The 16,669-nt window shown below is 40.9% G+C and overlaps 1 protein-coding gene across 1 annotated transcript in view; it reads right to left on the bottom strand.

Moving 5' to 3' along the window:
• The window catches only part of synrg (synergin, gamma), a 35,394-nt gene extending 25,477 nt beyond the window's left edge, over window positions 1–9,917 (bottom strand). The window contains 8 exon segments of the mRNA XM_026363829.1: window positions 808–1,209; window positions 2,480–2,591; window positions 2,700–2,805; window positions 4,636–4,763; window positions 5,157–5,204; window positions 5,206–5,294; window positions 6,158–6,198; window positions 9,871–9,917. Of these exon segments, the coding sequence (XP_026219614.1) occupies window positions 808–1,209; window positions 2,480–2,591; window positions 2,700–2,805; window positions 4,636–4,763; window positions 5,157–5,204; window positions 5,206–5,294; window positions 6,158–6,198; window positions 9,871–9,905 (961 nt within the window). The 5' untranslated portion in view covers window positions 9,906–9,917.
• Between the last annotated feature and the right edge of the window lie 6,752 nt (window positions 9,918–16,669).

The following is a 16,669-nucleotide window of genomic DNA, read 5'->3' as shown; positions in this document are numbered from 1 at the left end:
GGCTATTTTTTATCAGACACTTTTAGAAGACAGACTATAGCCAACTAGAAAATAAGACACACAAATACCTAGTATAATCCAAAGCAGTATCATTTAAGCAGCTAGAAATACTTGTGATTTGAAGCTTTGATTTTGGCAAAGGTTCAATTCTTTAAAACCAGCAGCAGTAATACACAACCTGCAATTCTCATTTTGTATTATCTCAACAATTAAAATGAATTACCTTCCCACTAATTAACACATTTTAGGTCCAACAGAACCTAGAGGACATGACACCCTCTAATCATGTTACTCCAGATCCTAAACTAGGTCACAAATTGGGAATGACACTCCACAGTGGGCTAGATGTACCATTTCTCTAGACAGGAGGTGATGCCTCTGTCATGTCAGTCTAGAGACCAAGAGCTGTCACAGAGCAGCTGCTCATCCCAGAGATTACACAGCAGATGACACATTAGTATGACTGTCTTTCATCAGCACTCAAGCTATAAACTGATTCAGTGGTGGATTTAGCTACTCCACAGATAAAACCTTCGCTCTGTCTTTGTTTTTTATTATGTATCCTCATTTGCCTGGTAGCTTTAAGTAATGGTAACACGTATCTGCTGTTCTGGCTGCAGCTTTCACACAGTAACGAGGCCAAGACCAAGCTAACGTCTAGACGTGTCAGTGAAGATATTCAAGGTCAGCAATTCAAGCTGCCTTACGTGTGTAAATACATTCTCCAGACTCATTTAAAGTGTAAGTGGTTAAGTATAACTTATGGGGATGGTAGGGGAGGTGTCAACAAAGCAAAAGAAGAGTTACCTTGAAGTGTAGATTGGGAGCTGGTGTTGACAGCAGAGTGTTGGGTGGCAGTGGGAATGGACACAGAGGCAGGGAGAGACTGGGGGAGGGGTTGGGAGGAAGGAAACGAAGCCTGGACTTGGGCTTGAGAGGAGAAGTGGAAGTTGGAGGAAGGGAAAGCATTTACAGGACCCTGAACAAAGTCACTAAATTCATCATCGTCCTCTGGGAAACCTGTCTTGGGGGCAGGGGATGAAGGCTGGATGTGGACCTGAGATGAGAGGCTGAAGGTAGAGGAAGAGGATGAAGGGAAGATGGAGGGGGCATCTACAGGCCCTTGAAAGTCACTAAACTCGTCATTGTCCTCGGATAAAGCGGGGGGGAGGGAGTGAGTGGTGACAGACGGGTGTGATGGCGATGAGTCTGCAAAAATGAAGAAATAATCATGATGCCACAACACAGGACACACACTACAATGGAGAATGAATTAAGAGCTGCTGACAGCAGGAGTGAGATAACAACTGCAGACCAGAAACTGTAGAACTGCAAATCTAGTAGAAATCCTAACATTTAGTGTTGAATAATATTTAGATTCAGAAAAATATTTAACTTAAAGGGCCCTATTTTCCTGAAACAGGTTGCAGTCCAAACTCAAGTCTAAACTCTGGGTGGAGGTGTTATTGGTGTGTCCAACGATCCCTTTGCAACTTTCATGACCACCATCAGCTGCAATGTGGAGGAGAGGTAAAAGACTGGTTACTGGGGTGTGTATACAAATGTGTTGATCAGCTGAGAAAGAGTAGTACGTGTGTGAAAGTCGGAGCCAAAGAATGCCACGAAAATTGCACTGCATCTGAGTTTGTGATTACTGGGGATCTGATTAGTCTGTATTGCGAAAACTATAATGGTCCAAAGTGAGCATCAAGATTGCACTGTATCCCACCTAATCTGCATAAACACAGCCTAAGCTGTGCCTCTCCTCCCACACTGGCGCAAACAAATTCTCCTGGGGCCAATTTGCAAAAACAGGCTTGCAAGGAGAAACAGCAAAAAACGAAATCTGGATAAACGCTGGTATTACACCTGCAGGAAAATAGAGCCCATCAACTTTCTAAACTGCAAATGTATAAATATCATCACCACAATAAGCAGGGGTTCCCAACCTGGGCACAGGAGCCCTCCACTGGATCACTGATCTTGATTTTTTAACTTTTCAGCTTTTTTGTAAGGTTTCATAAACTTAATAGGCTGGGAACTTGTGTTCTACATCATTACACTTGCCTCTGTTTATTACTGTAAATTTATGTCAACCATTTTCTAAAATGTACAGAAGTAAGTTAAGCAAGCATAATCTGCACACATAAGACCAGAAACTGTTCAATAAGTGAACATGGAAAAATGTTCAATGAACAACAAACAGGTGAACAGAAATGTAGAAATAATATGACACTACTTATACAGTGTGAGAGACAGGGAACATAATGTGATAAAAGAAAATGTGTTTTTTATTATATACACTAAATAGAAAATCCCATATTTGGCTGATCTGACTGCCAGCTGGGCAGCCATCATGATGACTTCTCATCCAGTTATTATTCACAGACACCAGCATTTCAGTAGGGCAGATCTGCTGATGGAGAGGAACAGCAGGGAAAACCCTGAGGGTTATACTGTAATGTTAAAGTGAAGCTACCTGGCTTCTTGGTCTGTGATGATGGAGTGGGGTGCATCTTTGCATCTCTGCTGAAGCCGTCCAGGTTGCCTTTGATGGCCTCTAAGGCATCGTCACGGCTCTTTTCCCCTGTCTGAAAAAAACACAACAGAGACTCAAGAGTCAAGAAGCGTTACAAAGACGAGCTGTGGATATGAAAGAAAAAAAACAGTAAGATGAAGGATTATGAAAAGAGACTCACCTTAGGTTTGACACTGCTGAGCAGCCGCAGCTTCTGTTTCTGCTCCTCAAACTGTCTTCTTTTCCTGTCCTCCTCCAGCATCTTCTGCTGCTGCTCCAGACGTTTCCTGAAGGGAAAGAGGAGTAAGCACATTATACAAAGAGATGTGTACAGTGGCAAGAAAAATTAATTTTAAGCTATTTGCAAGTTCCTGTTTTTCTGCAAAAACTGGTCATGAAATCTGATCTGATCTTCACTACAGTCACACATATCAACGGTCATTTAATGGATTTTGTGTCCAAAGTCATTGTGAGGTAGATATACAATTAGTTTAATGTTTAAGATCACTGTCCTGCTGCATCACCCAGCTTCTTCTGAGTTTCAGCTTATGAGACAGCCACCCTGACATTATTCTGTTGGATAGCTTGATTTTGTTGGATAGCACGATAAACTTAATTTTCCCTTCTACAACAGGAAATGATCTAAAGGCAGCAAAGCAGCCCAATTCACGAATCTCTCTCCACCAAATCTTACTGCTGAGATGATGTTTTCATGTTGGTTCACGGTTCTCTTTCTACACTATACATAGTGCTGTGTGTTCTTCCTAAACAATTCTACCTTTGTTTCATTTTTTCACCAGACATTGTTCCAGTAGTGTTAAGGAGCATCACAGTTCAATGTTTTGTGTAAGAGTCAAACTAAAATGTGAACCACGTTTAATAACTCGTTCTAGTCTTTAGCTGTTACTCTAAAGTTATTTTCATCTCATTGAGCAATTTGTGTTGTGCCTTTTAAGTGGTTTTGGCTGCGTAGGCACTCGTATGAAGCCATAGTACAGTAATGTCCCCATTTAAAGACATTTTGTCTAACTGTGGACTGATGAATATCTAAATTTATTCAGATGACTTTGTAACCTTTTGGCTCACATCAGCTGATGCTGCTTGCAAATAGCACACAGACACTGTTTGGGTGTTTTTATGTCAAAGTAGCTCTAAATCAAACCCCCATTGTCATGTCATTGATTGGACTCCAGAGTGTTGTGTGCCTCTCCACAGGTGTGCCGCAGGGCTCTGTTATTGACCCTTCACCTTCTATAAAATTTCTATAGGCTCCATCATCCACTCAAACAGCTTTTCCTATCATTACTATGGCAATGAAAAGCAACTGTTATTATTTTTTCCAGATGACTCTATTGTCTCATCATACATTTTTGTCTGTATCTGTGATATCCCTGTTTGGACGAGGGAAAGACACCTTCAACTCAAACTCTCAAAGACAGAAGATCTGGTGTTCCCAGCCAGACCTTCAATACAGCAAGCAGGTTCAACTCAACAGCCTTCACACCTGGGCATCCTATTCCCACAATCTACAATCCCTCTCGCCCACTGAGCTCTGCCAACAAACAGTGCCTGTTTTTCAGTTCAGTGGTCCCTTGCCTTTACCTTACTCAGTGTTTTCTCCTTGTCTGCTTTGTACCTCACTTGTAACTGGCTAGAAACTAGAATAATTTATAAACATGTTTATCAAGTTTTTATTAGCATTTTTGGCCAGAAGGGAGAAATGTGAGCTGACAACATAACACTGCAATTACACATAAAGAGTGTTGAACCCCTAGGTCACTGGCATCTTCCCATATACTGTAATAGACATTTATAGTATAATACATAGATACAATAAACAGGAAGGATGGAAATGGATAAGAAAATGTGAAAACAAGTCTTACTGAAAAACGGAAAGACCAAGAAACAATAAAATCCTACAAGGGGAAAATGGCCATAAGGGAGGCACCATAAAATTCTCAAATCAGTGGTAAACCAAGAGCAGCAGCCCTGGAGCTTGAAGTGATTCAGTATCTTAGTAAAGTTGTGTTCTGGGAAATCATTTCATGATATGTGAATTCAAGCTCCACACAAGCAGACATAAATAAGAAGATGCTAGTAGTGTGAATATGTCTTACTGGTGCTCCTCAGCCATTTGTTTCTGCAGGTCAGCAGTGTACTGGGGTCCAGCAGGTCTCATTCCCATAAATTGTGGCTGACCCAAGAACTGCATCCCGGACGTCTGCATCCCAATCGCCATTCCGGCCTGTTGGACCCCCAAAGAAGAAAACATCTCATTAGCACTCTTGCTGTCGCACTCCTTTCACTTGATTTTAAATGCTCCCACCAAGAGAAACCAAAATTACATTTACGTGCTGAAGTCCCAATTTACCAGCCTGCAATGACTTTCTGTTAATGTGCTGATGTTTAAAACTGTTTGTGACTGGAATAATCTGGAAGCAAAACAGGTTAAGAGGAGGCCCCCACTTGAGTGAAATCAGTTAAACCAATACAGCAGTGTTTCAGTATTATGTATGCATCAATGGGAGCCCACATTAGCAAGCTTGTTACGATAACAAGTGCAGATGACAAACTCCTATGGACAATTTCACCTCATAAAAACAAACAGTCCAATGCCAAGGTCAATACAGATACACACCTGTATAGGCATGGCTCCAGGGGGCATTTGCCCCCCAAAGTTCATTCCCCATCATTCCCTGCATGTTTGGCTGCATGACTGAAACCATAGGGAATCCCTGCTGTTGTTGCTGCTGTTGTTGCTGCATGGGTACCATGCCTGCAGAAACAAACACAAACACTGTTATATTGATGTACCGTAGAAATGGCAGAGATATATTCATTTAATATTTGTATATTTGGTTACTATTTGAAACATGGCAGTGAGCCATTTACTACAAATCTCATGTCTGGAAAAAGGCTCCCAAGAGTGGACATGACTCAGTATTGCAAATCAATTTTCTGGACAGCTAGAAAAATCATTGAGCTCAGCAAAAACCAAGTCTGTTGTTCTGGTGACTGCTGTGACAGCCTGGAGCGAAATAAGAGGAGAGAAGGGTAAAAAATGTGCTTTCACAGATGCTGTGTAAGCTGACGGCCAAAGTTAAGCAGCTAGCTTCTACTGGAGCCTCCAGATGATTCACCATGTTAGAGCTCACCGGGGCTGAATAAACAGCTTGTTTAGGAGGTTGCAGACGTTCTAATTTGTCTGTCTAAAATGACATTGCTAACGGGACAATGTAATGACCCCGGAGAGATGTTTGTCCCAGTGGTGTGTGAATGCTTTACCAGGAGCGTTACTGCAAAGTCAACAGCCCAAATATAACAAACACGCATGGCTAAATAATAGCACATCTGAGGGCATGGTTTACAAATGTCTGAGCTCCAATGTGCAAAATCTACAGTATCTATTCTTAGTCTTTCATGAATAAGCACAGTATAACCTCATTTATGACATCTGACAATTTGAAACATAACCACATCTCTAGGAATTTATAGAATGACATAGAATGCAAGATTATCAATGGGCAACCTTCAAAGACTATTTATCAAAATTTATTTGGTTGACTTCTGACGACATTTGTCTAAGTTTTTTCATAATTTCTTATTATTGTGTTTAATGTGTACTGCAGAATAACTCACCTTGTGGTGGCCCCAAGCCCCCTCCAACAGGATACATAAAACTAAAGTGGAAAAAAAAAAAAACAACTTGTGAGATCCAAACCACAGCTAAAATGATGTGACAAATTGATAACACATTGTGTCAACAGGTGTGACTTTCCTATCTGAACGGATGATGTAAGATAGAGAAACAGCACAGAAACAAATTTCCTCTAAAACTTTCAAAGTAAAAGCCTTCACAATGTCCCTAGCATTTCCATGCATACTGAAGCACCAAATAAACTAAAAAATAATTTATAAAATCAAATTAATTAAAGAGCTGATAAAAAGGGAGAGACATGACAAAAGCTAGGTAGCTAACTGTGGTTAATATACTCCGTTAAAGGTTTGATGTGAGCAGTTACAATAAAAGGAGTTGAATTTTACTGATCATTTGCATTAATGATCAAATGTATCATTAATGCCAAACTAGAAATACTGCAATGCTACTGAATGCATCCACCAAGGAGTAAAATTGTTTTTTTTCATGCATGTCCTCAAAGTGGATCTTTGTGCCAAATTTGAATACATTTCCTCAAGGTGATATTGCGCTCACAAAATGGACAGAGAGATGGACAAGCCGCAAAAACTTAATGCCTCCTGCCACAACTGTCGCTGGCACAGAAGCATAAAATAGCTAGATTAATGCAGACATCATGGACTAACTGGGCCTGTGCTGAGAAACCAACATTCATGAAATAATCAGAGGAACTTTCAACAAGTCGGCCAAGTCGCTCCCTCAGTAGAGCCAACCCACACAGGCCTTCAGCTATTTGTTTAGTAACGTATTACAACTCAGTTCCTCAGGCTGGAAAACAAACAGAAGAAAATAAAAAAATAAATACATTTCCTAGGAAAAGGGAGGCAGTAATGGCCAACAAATTCTGTTCTAGCAGCTTTAAACAGGAAGCTGAAACAACGATTTGATCCGAAAGCAAGTATGCAAAGTATGTTACATTTATTACTGGTATTACAGCTACAGGGTAAAACAATCTATAAATCAATTAGTTGGTCAATTACTTTGATAAGCCACTGATTGTTTCAGTGATTTCTCAAGCAAAAGTACTGATGCCAAATATTCTCTAATTTCAATTGCAAAAGAGCTCATCTCCTGCTTTTCAACTGAAATGTTTAGGTACTGGACTGTTTATCATACAAAACAAGACACAATAAGACTTTGCAAAGTTGAGATGTGCTTTGTCTGTCTTGACATTTAATTGATCAAAATTGGAAGATCTGCCAAGACCCAATAGTTTTATTGGGTTTAGTGCTTAATGTAGATTAGATTTGATTAACTCACTGAAATATTAAATGTCAAACGTGTATTATTTTGTTGGATCACAAGTCCAAAACTCCAAAGGTATTTAGTTTACTATATAACATGAAAATAAATGATTTATTAATAATCAATAGTTTTCCTGTCCTGATGTAGAGCAACAGAGTTTTATCCTCAGTGATGATGCTCAACTTGGAGGCTTTCAGAATCTCACATTTGCTACTGTGTAAGATTTGCAGCTTAAAAGGCTTTTATAGGAGCACAACAGCCCTGCTGCCCACTATCCTGCAGCAAATAACAGGTCACGGCTGAGCAGATTAACATAGCAGGAGATAAGCAGCAATGGCAGCTGTGGGCGCCAGGCCGGCCACCGCCTTATAAAAAGGCCTGTAATCATCAAACTGAAGATGAGGAGACAGAGGGCAGAGTTAGGAGTTTCAGTCAATGACATCATCACCAAGGATGCGAAAACTATCATAAAAAAACAAGTTATTCCATCCTTTATCTGAAACTGCTCTTTCAGTGGAAAATATTGTACATAGGTAAATATTTCTTTTCAATGGAATTACAGACTTAGATGAAGCCATTACTTCTCAGTGGTTGTATTTAATAAAAAAATCTAAACAAATAATATTTGGAATGTTTATTTAGAATTCTGCAGATAAATAAAATAGTTGAGTTATCACAAAAACATGTTATCATGCATCCATCATGGTCACAATTTCACCCATCAGCGTCCTCATAGAGATACATTAACATGTCAAAACACCTACAAAGGTTGCTTCAGACATCAAGTTGGTTTTCTGAATGCTGCACTAGTGCTCCCCCTTCTGGTTTTCAACTCTGCTTCAGAGGCACATTTGACTTTACTGTTGCTGAATTATCATGTCTGAGAGGCCAACATACTTCACTGACACTACTCAAAACTTCATTCTTTCATTCCTATGCAGTATATCAAAAAAAGATTACAAAAGAAAATGTCCTACAGAGTTACAAATGGACCAGGCTACAGTCCGTTGTTTGCCCAGAGGTGCCCAATGGATGATAGTGAAGGACAGAATCTTGTTTCACTCCAGTGAAACTCAATATTGCAATACACTGTGTCGGAGCTTGTGTCCAGTGAAGAATACCACAGTTGCTGTAAAATGTGCACTAGCCTTCAAGCCATTTTTCAAGAAAAATACCTTGTTTGTCTTGGTTTTAAGTTACTCTAACGTTTATATTTGAGAATTAATTAGCAGAATATTAATTAAAAGCGAACTGTTTGTTCTACTTCTCGACCAAACAGTTTGGAGAAATTATGTGGTGTTGACAATGAAAATAATCATTTACTGCAGTCCTGTTAACAGCTAAATCATTCAGGCATATTCCTTTTCCTGTCTGAAGAATATAGTGGAGAGTTGTGTTTTCCCAGGTCAGATATTACAAGTCAATCGTGTAACAGACATCTGCAGAGTGATAAGCATTTCAAACAGTACTACAGGTACCTATGCGTGTTCACATGACACCTGTTCTCGTCTTGAGGTCTTTGGTTTCACCTGTCGGATCAGTATCACCTGGCTAGTGGAGATGCCTGAAGCCAGAGTATATGTATTATTCAAGGTGCTCAGCCTCAGTTTATGAAAGAATCATGAGGTTTGCTTTTTCCATCTCCTCCGTAGACCCTCAGCCTTTTTGAAGAGCTTCAATAACATCTCAACATTTACACCTACCTACTCACTGTCTATTACTGAAAAACGAATGTATGGCAGGCTTGTTGATGTGATTATTATTATTATTATTATTATTATTATTACTATTAGTTATTCATTAGGCAGAGCAGTCTGGGACAATGACTGAGGCGTTCAGGTCTCAGCAGCTGTTGTGTTTGAACAGAAAAACTTGATTAATATAGCAGCTTTCAGCAGCATATTCACGCCCCATGTACTTCACCCTTTCAAATACTTGTAAGTGTACCGACTAGATACTTAATACCTCAATTATATTAGAGAAACAGTCAAAGTTTATCAGACCAGGTGTTGACACTACCAGTCGTCTACAGGCCTGACATCATAGGTGCTAGCTATTTTCTGGCAAGGCTACAAGACGAGGATGTGCTTTACTACAATAAATAAGTTATATCACTGAAAAACAAAACACGTACATGTTAATATAAGCGTTTAATAGGATCCACACTGACAGGCAAGCAGCACAAGCAGCTGGCTATCGTTAGCTTCTTCACTAACCTAGCTTTAGCTGTAACACCTGACAACCAGCCATCTCATCTCATCACCCTGCCTCGACAACAAAAGCAGCCGTTCACCCCCGTCATTAGGGTGCTTCTGGGTGCTAACTGTAAGATCAAGTGATTGTCAGAGTTGGGAACGCTACGAACAAATGACATTTTCGGGAGAGTGTTGGATTTAAAAGGCTAAAATACCTGCCGCCTCCTCCAGATCCTGGCCGCAGCGCCATCTTGATAACAGTAACTAGTCACTCGTAGGGTGATGACGTCAGCAGTGACGGCGGGGCCCGGAGCAGCATACCCTGAGTTTAGCCTGTCAGGCACAACGTAGGCAGCTACTCCTGAGCAGGCTCTGCGATCATCCACGTTTGTATAATAATTAATTGAGGTTTCATCCCTACTTACAGATGTGGGAGAAGTTTTTTTAAAGCCTTAACTTAAATAAAAAGCCTACTCCTCTAGTTGCCCTCCAAAAAGAAAGACTTCTCCTTCAGTGCTTTTTTATATTTAGTTTGTAGCCTGAAGCCAAGCACTAAGATCTGAAGTTGTGCTCTATTTTATAGGTTAGCAGCCTAGTTTTTTCAGAAAGACCGCTTCGTTTCAGCAGAACAGAGTCACCAAACACGTCCTGTCACCTGCTGCAATAAATGTAACGTCCAGCAGGTGTCGGTGTTGACCTGGTTTGAGGCTTTGAACCTGCAGCGACGCTGTGTGCAGAGTGTGCAGAGTGTGCAGAGTGTGTGCAGAGTGTGCAGAGTGTGTGCAGAGTGTGTGCAGAGTGTGCAGAGTGTGTGCAGAGTGTGCAGAGTGTGTGCAGAGTGTGCAGAGTGTGCAGAGTGTGCAGGCTGGTACCTTGTCATGTTGAAAGTGCTTTTAGTTAGATGAGGATTTTGAGACCTTTGTGGGTGTGGATGAAAATCCTAATGGAAAATGGTTGTTTCATGTTCATGTTTATGAGGATGGAAACATGTCGAATCTAGCGAGTGTGTGTGCTCAGTTCAGTTTGTTGTGTGTGTGTTGAGGTGCCTGATGGCTTGGGGGAAGAAACTGTTCAAAAGTCTGGTTGTGAGGGCCCGAATGCTCCGGAACCTCTTCCCTGATGGCAGAAGTGTGAAGATTGGGTGTGAGGGGTGGGTGGGGTCGTCCACAATGCAGGTAGCCTTGCGGATGCAGCGTGTGGTGTAAATGTCCGTGATGGAGGGGAGAGAGACTCCAATGATCTTCTCAGCTGTCCTCACTATCCGTTGTAGGGCCTTGCGATCCGAAACGGTGCAGTTCCCGAACCAGGCAGTGATGCAGCCGCTCAGGATGCTCTCAATGGTTCCCCTGTAAAATGTAGTCAAAATGGGGGGCGGCAGATGGGCTTTCCTCAGCTTCCTCAGGAAGTAGAGACGCTGCTGGGCCTTTTTGCTGATGGAGCGGGTGTTGAGTGACCAGGTGAGGTTCTCCTCCAGATGGCCTTTCAAGGTGGATGTTCAAGCTGCCTGTTAAAACCACCTGGTACCTTTAATGTTTTGTCTAATCGCCAAAAATAAAATACAATTTTGGTATTGTTATGTACTATTATTTGTGTTGCTTTATTTTTTTAAATGGGAACAGATCTTCATGCTATTATATTACAACCTGCATGTTTATATCATGGTAAATATGTTAGTTGTATTACAATTTATATTCATAGCTGCATTCCACATCTACATCTATCCATCATTATCTTGTCCAACATTCTTCTGGCTGCTTGAACCACTGAGGCCACTGTGGGACCTGTAAAGTGAGTCATTTGGCAATTACATTGTTACACCAATGACAAGGAGGAGCAACAAGCAGAAGCCTCTCTAGCATTGTCTTACTGTTGCTGTTGTGAAAGATTTACAGCTTAATGAGACCAGTGTAAGACAGGGGAAGACAAGGCCCACTCCTATCCATCACCGGGTCTGTCCTAAACTCTTACTATAGCTCTGCTTTACTCAGCAGAAATGATACAGAGTCCATATACATGACAGAGAGTCATTTAGGATTCAGAGTGACTAGGAGGGGTGGGGGGGTGGGGGATGCTATTTCAACTTTAAATGATTCAGAAATCTTTATATTATTCAGGGGATGAAGACAATGTGTGGGAGGCGTTTCCTCAGGACTGAATTGAAGTGAATTCTTCTTGCATATACAGTAATACTTGCAGCACAAAACCGGCCTTTAGCTCTTATTAAAGATCCTAAAGTTGTGTCTTCAGTGGTTTTTATGTAAATTTGTGGGTTTACACAGGCATATAAAACTTAAACAACACATGCTGACTATTTTACAGACTTAGAGTCCTCCTTAAAGTAAATATATTCAACTTTACTACTTACAGGCCAACAAAAACTAAACGAATAAAGAACTAGACGTGGGCTGTAGCTTTCAAGGTCGCTGAGGTCATGTCCTCTGTGTTTTCTCTAGGAAACAAGGTTGTTATATATGCTCAGCTATGTATATACTCTATACATAAACATGTAACACATGTAATGGGTGATGAAGTCAGAATGACTAGACTAAACAACAGTTACATCCTTAGCAGAGTAGTTACTAATTAATAAACAGAACGGATCCACCAACAAAGAGGAAAAGAAAATGTCTCAGCACTGAGAGTGGGCTGTAGGCCTCAATAGTGAATTCTGAAATCTTGTCAGCCACTGCCTGTAACATCTTACCCATGAAATAACACGTTGTTGAAACTTTGGCACCAAATATGACAGAAGAAGCTGATGCACGCAGCATGAAGATTAATTCAATGAAACTTTAAATTTTAATTCCCGAAAGAAAGGAGAAGGATTTCAAACTGTCCTTAGATCCCTATGCTTGTTAATAAAGTTGCAGAAATTTAATTGGACATTTTGTTGAAAAATTACAATTCATCTGTTGGTGAAGGCTGGTAGAGGTGCTGGAGCCAATCCCAGCTGTATTTGAGAGAGAGGCAGGGTACACCGTGGAGAAGTAAAGTCATAAATACATCAAAATAATGACATCCTGGTTGAAGCCCTGCAGGACGAGCAGTCACTTAAACATCCAAGTTCAAGTACATGAACTTGGATGCTCGTGTTTTCAGTTTTCAGTTTGGATAATCACCTGGATGGTCAGTTGGTTCCTCCTGCCGTGGACGTTGTAGTCTTGCTTGACCAGTTCCACAAGAAGACATCAGCTGGACTGAAAAACTGCTCCAGATGATGATGTTAGCCAGAGTCATTTTTGATGTAGAAGCAGTAAGATACAGAAGAGACAGAGACAGAAGTCCCGAGGAGAAGTTAAATACCATTCGCGTGCATGAAATCCATCCATCCATTCATTTGCAGCCACTTATTTAAAGTTGGGTTGTGGTGGAAATCACTAAACTTGAAATGTACAAGCAAAGTAGTAAATTGGTGAAGTCAACCTTTAATCACCTTTCTGTATTCCTACACTGTATTTCTGTATTTCTACAGTACTGGTTGTGCGCTGGGGAAATAATCAAGCTATCATATATATAATGAGGGACATGTTTTTGCCCCTTTGACCTCCCAGAAGCCTTTTCCAGCCACGAACCTCAGACTTGAAACCTTCAGACATGTTTGAAGACAGATTAAAAATGTGCTAGAAATATTATGTTTGTCTCGTAGTATCAAACTCTTGTCTTCACATTCATTATTCTGAATAATAATTCAAGTGAAGTCATGCAAAACACATGCGTGAGGCGGGGGACTTCTAATTATGACCAACAGGATGTGGTCCATTTGTTTGTGGGAGCTCATTAAAACCATTTTGATTATTTTCTCTTGCTTTATTGTTTCTATTGAGATGCAGTTCCATTACTATTAAAGCAACGATTAGGCCTCGTCAGTCTCTTGTCCCCTCCTCTTCTCCGAGTCCATTCACAAGCCTCTGAGAGCAGAGCAGAGCGGGGCTCCCTCCCTGCTGTGTGTGCCGGGTTTAGCTGGAGGCCAAGCGAGTCAGTCAGTCACATCCCCTCGACGGTTGGCTTTGGACCGACTGCAGGTATTCCTCCCCCCAAATGGAGGTCCAGCAAGAGAGGTGAACATTAACCCGAGTCCCATTCTAGTCATCCCACTACTCCCTATAAATCATTAACCTGTCCAGCATCAGGCCTGTGACAGCATCCGCATGACAACATCAATCTGTCAGGATTCCTGTGAAGCAGGGCCTCTTAGAGTTTTTTATGTGAACCTTTTGGACTTTGAATTAGATGGAGATCAGAGAGATTAGATCACAATTTACAATTTACAAATTAATGCAGAATGAGATGTGAAAATTTCTAAAGGTTCATCTACTTCTTCTTGCCACTGTATATATAAACATATATACAATATGGTGAATTTAACCTTATTCTGAGACTCATACGGGTGAAAGCAGCTTGTTGAAGCTTCATGATTTCTTTCAGGTAAACCCCACGTAGAGTACCATAAAGAGGCCTTATTTTTCAGGTGCTATATCCGCCATGTCATTATTGTTCATTATTGTTCATTTCTCCTTTTCCATCTTTCAAATAGAAAAAGAAAAACATGAATGCTAATGATTCGAAGGAAGCTGAATGAAAAAGATCAAAAGCCGCATCTATTTTCACCCAAGCTGTCACGGTAGGTGGTACTGGTGGCGATGTACGGTGAAGGGTACTGATTGCTACTGCAGAGGCCTGACTGATCTCCATGATTGTGCAGGCGCCCAGCAGAGGCCTCCTTGATCAGGGATATTGATGGAAGACTCCTGCCAGAGCAGCTCCATACATGTGTATGTATTTCTCCATAGAAAGGTTGGAGCAAACTCTGGTCGCAGTGACCAATTAGCCCTGGCAGAGAGTGGCCTCCTGACCCTTGACCCCTGCTGGGTAGTCTTATCCATTAACCCCTTGGGCCTCAGCTGGAGTTGATGTAGTATCCTTTCTTCTGGTGCTGCTCAACACACGGCCACATTCACCCTGCAGCTTCCACTTTCCGTCTCTTTGTCCTGCTCCTCTATTCTCCTCGTGCATCAGGTCGCTTCTCATGTTGACCTCTCGCGCCCTCGGCTGCACTGAATCTGTTGGCCAACTTCCATCAGAGCACTAGACAAATACTTAGACTTCTAACGTATCATCTTTTCTCATTGGGGTACTTCACATTTATACTTGTGGTCCATCCTGTACCTTGTTTTTACATGTGACAATTGTTTACAGCTATTGTTTTTAATTTGTGCTGGTGTGTGTCCAACAATCCAATTTCATACACTGTGCCTAGAAGTAAGTAAATATAAAATGATTTTCTTTGGGTTGAATCATGGTTTCTTTGTATTACTGTGTAACACAGTGAAACCTTTCTTTACTTTGTCCAGAAAACGTTTTGTGAATCATGTCTGACCAAAGTTGGGCTGTGTCACTAATGACCTTCCCTGTCACGCTCGCCTGCCTGGGAGTCATGCCACTCCCTCTCGCAGGAGGTAAAGGGAGAGTCTGCGATCCTCTGTTCCCTAAACGTTTTGTTCTTTGATCAGATTCTGCACTAAACCAGGCAGCTGTGGAGGAGGCGACGAGTGCATTTTAAAACGGAGTCAATACTACACTGAAGAGCGGTGGAAACTTTCACATCACATCAGCTTCGATTTTCAATTGATTTCACTTTTTTAAGGCTCGGGAAGTAGTAGTGGTAGTCAAAAGATATTTTACATTTCTCACGTTTCAGTCAGTTCACTAACATATGAATACAATTTTAATATTAATTAAACTGTAACTGTAACAAACAATTTGTTAAACCTTTAGATTAGAAACTGAATGATTAAACTGTTCAAAATCTCGGTAATAGTCTAATATTGGACTTTAATTAGCAACATGTAATGTGTTCTTTCTTCTTGTTAATTGACTTTATTGCTGTAATCTGGAGTTGCAACATGTGTTGTGGTGCCCCCTGCTGAAACATGTTCAGCCCATTGCTTTTTGAGTTATTATATTCACTGACTGTTTAATGAGAAGTCATTCAATGACAAAAAGGTTGAATGAATTCTGTAGAATGTTTGTAGTAATATTTAAAGTCAGAATAAAATGAATCAAATAAAACCACTTGTTTACAGATAATCCTGGTGTTTCCTGATCAATCACAAGTTGCCCCACGAATAACACGACTTAGAGGAAGACACTTGGGAGGGTTATTATCTGATCAGCATATTAAGCCCTGTACTATTGTGACTAATTGGTCGGTAAATATAAGTCAAAGCCAGAAGATTCTTTAGCCCGTTATAACAATTATTGAGCCTGTAAGTGAACTGAGTTTGTCTTCGAACCCTAATCCACAGCTAAAGTGTAATGTTTAGAGAGTCTTATGTTTCAAACTCTAACAGATGCAAATGAACTTCCCAGTAATTCAGTTTCTTTTAGGAAAAAGATTAAAAGAGACATGCTCAGGTCTTTAGAGGCTTCCTGGGTCTGAAAATCAAAGGCCTCATTTAAAACCAAATAGAGCAACATCAGTGGATTACAAGGCTTCTCCCAGCAGGGCTCCTCGAGGGAAGCCACAGGTCAACCCAGGGATAGAAAACACAGTTAGGGAGGAATCTTCTACACTTTAAGTTGCTCAAATCATTCTGTCCGAAAACTCACATTTAAAGCTGATGAATGTAACTGCTGTTTAACAGGCTACAGCAATTTTTATTACTGAGGCACCAAACTAAATGTGGCTTCATTACTTGAATTTACTGACCTATGACCTCAGTAGGAACAGTATTGTTTAGTAGTCAGTAATTTGACTTCTTTCTTTGGAGACACCTGCTTATTTGTGAAAGCTGTCCTTCGTGGGGAGGAACTCACCTGCACTTCTGCATGTCCACTACGGTCAATTTTGTTACTACCCAAGCCTGTGAGGGTCCGAACACATGCTGTCCAAACATTTGTGTGGCGCAAAAGGTTCACAGTGCTACTCAGCGCAGATAATTAAAGCACATGCTCTATTCATTCGTACAAGGTACACGTGTAACATTTATTCCAGTGTCCTTCCAGTGTCCTTGC

Source organism: Anabas testudineus, chromosome 13, assembly GCF_900324465.2.
Source record: "Anabas testudineus chromosome 13, fAnaTes1.2, whole genome shotgun sequence".
NCBI classification, from domain to species: domain Eukaryota; kingdom Metazoa; phylum Chordata; class Actinopteri; order Anabantiformes; family Anabantidae; genus Anabas; species Anabas testudineus.
The sequence above is the reverse complement of the archived record's forward strand: the minus strand, read 5'-3'. Positions and strand labels throughout refer to the sequence as shown.